The following is a 7,179-nucleotide window of genomic DNA, read 5'->3' as shown; positions in this document are numbered from 1 at the left end:
TTTCCTACAGAAAATCCTGTTGCTTACAGAATTTCCTGCCACAAACATTTTTGGGAAGCCCTCAGGATACTTACACAGGCTTGTGAATCAATCATATTCTCAGCAGGTACTGTTCAGTGGGATACACAGTGTAGCGATACATCACTCTGAAATATTTCAGTTTCTTTTTTCTCCCCCTACATCTGGGTAAGTTCGTGGGAATTTGCAGCACATGTGAACATCTTCCATCATTCTTGCATGGGGCAAAGGGAATTGAAAACCACGATTACTTTAGAAAACTAGTTTCACAAATTGGTCACTGTATAAAAAAAGGATATTGGTTTTGGTAGCTTGCGACCACACCATTTCTGATCTGAATAAATTCGGAACTTATAACACAGTTCAGAAATTGAATGCACTTTCTCAGTATGAGGAAAGTATTTTAGAATGAGGCCCATTTTTCAAAGGATCTGTGGAAATCAATGCTATGCTCTCGTTTAGGAGATGGAAAGAGTGAGGTTAAATTATCATTTTGATGAAATCTATAGTCCAGATTACTGGTGGATGAATTGAAAGTACTTTTTTATTCATATAAAACATTTGAAATCAGAAATCTGGAGTACTTTTAAATCCCATTATTTATTTTGTTTTCATTGCCAGGTAATTCCTGAGACAGTACTGCCCCAAAGAGCCTTTGCAATTATGTAAGAATCTCCGAGGCAGTTCTTATGTTCCGCAAATCAAAAGAACCACATAACTGCAATTTAAATACCTTCTCCCCCAAAATAAGGTCAAAGTTTATCTCAAAATAATTTCCCCTCTCTACACTGGGACAAATATGTATAGGAATAATAGAAAATATGTATAGCAATTCCTCAATTCAAAAGAACCACATAACTGCAATTTAAATACCCTCCCCCAAAATAAGGTCAAAGTTTGTTTCAAAATAATTTCCCCTCTCTACACTGGGATAAATATGTATAGGAATAATAGGGGGAAATTCAGTGCACTGAGCATTAAGCTGTCAAAACAGGAATGTTTAAAATATCCTGTTAGTGGTTTAAAAATAATTTGTACTCTAAGTCCAATGACTATTTGCCAGGGAGAACCAAAGTTGAGAGATGTCTATTAAAAACATGACTCAGAGAAAAAAATGCAGAGGCCGGTAATGAAGAAAATGATTGGATATCATTCCCTATTGGTCATTCCTAAGATCACATGTTCTGAGCACCTTTAAAAGGAAGTTATCTGGACTCAAGAGGGTCACAGCACTCTCCTGAAAACGGCGGCTTCCTTCTCACCTTGAAGAATAGTCCTAGAACTTACAAAATGTGTGATGCTTTTGTAGGTACCTGGAAACTTGTCTCCAGTGAAAACTTTGATGATTATATGAAAGAAGTAGGTAAGGAAATGCATTGTGGAATGACTGGATTTATAATATTTTCTTTTGGGAACAAGAGTTTATAGCTGTGTTTATAGCAATGTCTGGAAGCCCTGGCCAGAAATGAAGATGCTGCTTTCTATAGAAAGGCAGTAGATTATCACATAGCCAGTGATAATCGTTTGTTTATAGAGAAATTCTGAACCAAAGCTACAACTAATGCTTCTTGAAGGTGTACCAATATTAAAAGTGTCTAAATTGAATGTTTTGGCCTTTAAAATGATAAGATTTGATTTTAATTGCAAAGCTTGGGTATCCTTGGTTTACTTAGCTCTTTGCCTGTTTCTCTTTCATCCCCTTTTGCATATAAAATAAGCAATAACTTGGAAAAAAGTTAGTATGCAATGAAATTTCAGTTTCATTTGAAACTGAAACCATTCTAGTTCCCTTAATGCAATGTTCTTTTTCAATAACTATATGTTAGCCAATTATTTTCTTGTCTCAATGTTAATCTATTAAAATATGTGGTTGCTTTATGATAGACAAAAAGTTTAATTTCAGAAATATGTTTCTTAAACGGCTTAAATACTTCCTTTGACTAGAAATGACATAGGATGCCATAGAATTATCAACCAATTTAAAAGGAGAATGTTATGTACATAACATATCCATTCCTTGATAGTAGAGGTTTTTAGTTTTTTAGATGCTATTAACATTGTCAGCATGTCATTGGATGAATGTCTCTCAGGTAACTATGGAGGTAAAGTAGAAGAGACAACTTCTCTCTCAGGCAGCTTCTACTTTGAAAGACTTTCTCCCTCAACCCCATGCATGACAGTCCATGAAAGTCAGAACTGGGGTTAGCAAACTGGGGAGGAATTTTATGCAATCTTAGGGTTTAGAATGTAATTATTAAATCTCAAAACACTTAACCCTCCTGCAAATTATACAGCATATACTTTTTTGCTTGTCTGTAACTATGTTTCTTGTTTTTAGATGATAGGAAAATTGGTGACTTTAGCGTGAGGGAGACTTTCTGGGATAAACTAGAGTGAGTCAATAAACTAGTTAATATGCACTGATGGAGAAATGCCAGGATTTGGGGCCATTTAACTATTTTAGAAAATTTTATACTTTTAATATTTATATTTTCTAATAACACTGTGTTTTTAAAGTATAAAGGACTGATGATAATGAAAGTCAATGAAACACCTTCTGCATGAAATTGAGGATGAGTGAACAGATATTGTCTTCATCAGTCACATAAAAGCAAAATCAAGCAAATGGAGACTATGGTTTTTCCCAAGGTCAGCCATTCTAGAATCACATTCAGTTTTGCCTCCATTCATGAAGCGGACTCACTCCATACATTTAATGTTATATTTTGTAACAGAGCCAGGACTTGAAGACACACCTGTGGCCATTTTTCAGACAGACAGTGAAATCAGAGCCTCAGAATTACTTATTTTGCACCATGTGTCTCTCCCAGTTCTTCCCAATTTCTAACCTTTGGTTGCCTTTAGTCAAAGAAAGAGTTTAGATTTACATGCACATGTTTAAAAAATTCAACACATCTATGACTAATAAATTCTACATGACATACACAGTGACAGCAAGTTACTGCTATGTTTGGCTGTAAATTATTCATTCCATACCTTGCACAAGAAAATATATTCTCCTTTTTAAGAAAGAAAAGTTCACAACTTAGGCGATTGGAAATCTAAGTATTGGCTTCTAACCTATTCTAAACTAAGAAACATTGATTTCTTACATGTTAAAGTTTTCACAATTTGATGACTAGTCCCTTTTTAAATATCCCCTATAAATTATTAGGAATGATAGCACCATTCTAAAATGTTATAAATGTAGGAAACATTTTGCCTTTTGTATAAATTCATCAAAATCTTCATCTCATGGTGGAGTAATTTGAGAAAGAAGCACAGAAAAGTAGACTTGGCAACAAATGCTATGAAATGTGACTTTTGTACACTCAAAACTGACAAACATTTAACTAAATAACTCTACATTAATCCCCAAAATTCTGTTGAAAATTCTGTCTTTGTGCCTTCTTAAATGTAACATTGAGTATCTAAGATGGAACGGTCAAGTATTTTATTAAGAGAGAAAAACAATAGTGGCTAACATTTTAAATATATATCTTCCCAAAGATTTAACCTTTATACATATTTTTGTTGAAAATAAACAACGGGTCTCCCGAGAAGGTGTATCCAGACCAAAGAAAGGGAAATTTAAAGAATAGGCCTACACTTATTGTTTCTCAGAGGTTGTGTTTGTGTGTCTGTGTGTGTGTGTGTGTTTAAGTGTTAACCTGATTTTATCTGCAGGCACTGTTTAAATTAGGCCTTTAAGAAACTCACTGTGTCTTTTTCCTCTTACACACACACCTGTGGGCAGACACACATTGTCTGGCTTGGCTAAGTACGTGTCAACCTGACATCTTTTCTATTCCTAACTGTAGGAGTGGGCTTTGCCACCAGGAAAGTGGCAGGCATGGCCAAACCTAACATGATCATCAGTGTGAATGGGGATGTGATCACCATTAAATCCGAAAGTACCTTTAAAAATACTGAGATTTCCTTCAAACTGGGCCAGGAATTTGACGAAGTCACCGCAGATGACAGGAAAGTCAAGGTGAGAAATAAGGAACTGGCACAGAGTACATGCCTGGTTTCTAAATCGCCACTGCTTATAAGAAATCATTTTATGATAAAAGGAGGAAAACCATTCTATAATAAGCCAAAGATCCCTGAACTGCTACATCTAAACCGTGTTTCCTTACATATAGCGTTGGTGAATTTTTCCCCATTTTCTTAAGTTGCCCTCATGTTAAAAAATTATTATTATTTTTAGAGACAGGGTCTCACTCTGTCAATCAGGCTGCAGTGACATGGCTCAATCATATCTCACTACAGCCTTGAATTCCTGGGCTCAGGTGTTTCTCCCACTTCAGCCTCCTGAGTAGCTGGTAACACAGCTGTGTGCCATCACGCCCAGCTAATTTTTTAATTTTTTTGTAGAGACAGAGTTTTACTATGTTGTCCCGGCTCGTCTCAAACTCCTGGCCTCAAGCAATCCTCCTGCCTTGGCCTCCCTAAGTGCTGGAATTACAGTTGTGAGCCACCACACCTGACCTGTCTCCATATTAACAAAAAATGATTAACATAATTTATTTGAGTCATACAATACATAGAGTATTTCAAGTGAATTAAAATATTACAATAATGTAAGAGAATGTTTAGAAAAATGGAAGAAAGAAATAGAGAAACCACCCATACTACTACCATCTCAATGTAAATTTCTTTTTTATATTCCTTCACAGTATTTTTCCAATTATGTAATTTGTATAACACTCTGGACATAACGTATCTATAAGTGGTTACGTTGTTGGTTTTGAGACTCATTTTTTTTTTCTTGTTGCAATATATTCTTGTCATTTAGAATTACTAATTACCTCAAAATATTCCTTTGAACAAAGACACCGTACTTTCAATTTTATTTTCTGCCTCCATATGCAAATTGTAATCACGTTTTCTTATGCCTACAGAGCACCATAACCTTAGATGGAGGTGTCCTGGTACATGTGCAGAAATGGGATGGAAAATCAACCACCATAAAGAGAAAACGAGAGGATGACAAACTGGTGATCGTGAGTATCTTCTGGCTACTTAATTCTGGATCTTACTGCTAGGTAATCTCATGATCACTATTCCACTTAAGGAAACAGATTTTCCTTTTGATTATCTAAAACAGAAAGATGATTTTATTGGAATTATGCTTCCACTCTGTCATTTGCCGTTCATGCTTTTGAGCTCAACAAGGGCATGCTGTCTTCTAGGAAGCATTCTCTGCCTGCTTCCAGGCATCCCAAGGCTGTCTCCAGTGGTGCCCCCACCACACTGTATTATCTATCTCTGCTTATGTTTCTCACTCACCATACAGATTTTAAGGCACCTGGAGGGGAAAACTTGCATTTTCCTGGTCTTTGTATCTCCCTATCTTATTACAACATATGGGTACATACATAGAAGTCCAGAAATAAATATCTTTTGAATGAATATTGTTTTATTCCCAACATTGAGAGATCCAATAAATAAATCCATAGTTTAGTCGTGGTGATTGACCAAGAATTGTTTTCTGTGTCTAGGAATGCATCATGAAAGGCGTCACTTCCACCAGAGTTTATGAGAGAGCATAAGCCAAGAGGCGTTGACCTGGACTGAAGTTTGCATTGAACTCTACAACATTCTGTTGGATATATTGTTCAAAAAGATGTTGTTGTTTTCCATGATTTAGCAAGCAACTAATTTGCTCCCAAGGTGATTTTATTCAATATGGTTATGTTAGTTAAATAAACTTTTTTTAGATTTAGAAGGTGATATAATGATGTATTCATTGTGCTTATGATATATTCTTAGTCATAATTGAGTGAAGGAAATGGGAAATTTGCATTATTGTTTTGTTCTGATATAAATAATAAAATATTTCATAATAATTCAAGGTAAAGAGGGATATCTATGAATTTCCCTAGGTAGGAGATAACAAGTATGTACCATTACTAAATATTAAATCCTTCTTTGTCATAGCTACAGTTAAATAGGTATATCTCAGAAACCTAAGGTAGTTTCACACGTAGTGAAATTGTCCACAGCCAGCTGGCCCAAGTGCTCACGTTTTATACCTGCTCTGTCTTAGTGCATTGCATGAGAGGAGTATATACAGTAGTTCCCCCTTATCCACAGGGGTACATTCCAAGACCTCCAGGGGGTGACTGAAACCACAGATAGTACCAAATCCTATATATATTATGTTTTTTTCTATACATATATACCTACAATAAAGTTTAATTTTTAAATTAGGCACCATAACTAATAATAAAACAGAACAGTTATAACAATATACTATAATGAAAGTTATGTATATGTGATCTCTCTTTCTCTCTCTCTCTCAAAATATTTTGAATATCTCTCCAGAATTCAGTGCAAATAATTCCATCATATTCGTTTCAGAAAAGTGACAATAGTCTTGTACATGAGTAGATTCAAATTTTATTGCCATGGTTTCCAAACTTTTATTTTTCTCACCAGTAAAATTTTTGATTCAAATAAAATATCCAAGGAATTTCAGCTTATAAAATACACAAAAGTGATCATGAGTTTTCCAAGGTACTGTGTGTGTGAATGTGCATGTCTGTGTATGTGTCATCTGTATGTTTTTCCCACCTCTTGTAGAAGTTACGAAACACCTTTCCAGATTATTGAGATTTCCTGTACATAGACTGAAATTTACAAATCACATGCTTACATTTTATAGTAAGACAAAATCTGCCGAAGTGTATGTTGCTGCTAATATAATTCTGTTTGTGATTCTCTCTTTAAAAATAAGTCCAAAGATTTTCATTTTCTGCATACTTATCCTATACATAACACCACGATATGGAGAGGCCAGAAGAGGTGGACTAGTTCCCTGACGATAAGCATTTTTTTTTTATAAGAACATAGAGTTAGACTCTCACTTTGGGTTTGAGGAACTTAAATAGAGAAGATGTATAAGCATATGTTAGGACAATTCTTGGTAAACAAATATTTATTAAGCACTAATGATGGTGCCAGGCACTTTGCAAGCTTTAAATCATTTGTCATCAAAATAATCTGATGGGAGGATTTGGATTTCTGTTTACAGATAAAGAAATTGAGGCACAGAGCTTAACATCATAAAACCAAGTAAGAAATAGATATAAGAATCTGAAATTCAAGAGAGCTATCCTGTCTTGAATATAGACCTGGAAGCCATAAGTGTCC

The 7,179-nt window shown here is 35.0% G+C and overlaps 1 protein-coding gene across 1 annotated transcript; it reads left to right on the top strand.

Annotated features, from left to right (window-relative positions):
* Positions 1-1,245: 1,245 nt before the first annotated feature.
* FABP4 (fatty acid binding protein 4) lies at positions 1,246-5,752 on the top strand. Its single transcript, XM_017858967.1, has 4 exons — positions 1,246-1,381; positions 3,840-4,012; positions 4,926-5,027; positions 5,526-5,752. Exons 1-4 carry the CDS (start codon positions 1,309-1,311, stop codon positions 5,574-5,576), a joined length of 399 nt encoding a protein of 132 aa, XP_017714456.1. The 5' UTR covers positions 1,246-1,308; the 3' UTR covers positions 5,577-5,752.
* The last annotated feature ends 1,427 nt before the right edge of the window (positions 5,753-7,179 follow it).

The sequence above is a fragment of the Rhinopithecus bieti genome, unplaced genomic scaffold, assembly GCF_001698545.2.
Source record: "Rhinopithecus bieti isolate Rb0 unplaced genomic scaffold, ASM169854v2 scaffold_48197, whole genome shotgun sequence".
Lineage (NCBI taxonomy): Eukaryota > Metazoa > Chordata > Mammalia > Primates > Cercopithecidae > Rhinopithecus > Rhinopithecus bieti.
This window is presented reverse-complemented; position numbering and strand designations above follow the sequence as displayed.

What these genes read in the sequence shown, in the direction of transcription:
- FABP4 (XM_017858967.1), top strand. Translation starts at nt 1,309, where the DNA reads ATGTGTGATGCTTTTGTAGGTACCTGGAAACTTGTCTCCAGTGAAAAC. An exon ending in TGATTATATGAAAGAAGTAG is followed by an intron (nt 1,382 to 3,839) that starts GTAAGGAAATGC and finishes TCCTAACTGTAG; the next exon opens with GAGTGGGCTTTGCCACCAGG. An exon ending in CAGATGACAGGAAAGTCAAG is followed by an intron (nt 4,013 to 4,925) that starts GTGAGAAATAAG and finishes TTATGCCTACAG; the next exon opens with AGCACCATAACCTTAGATGG.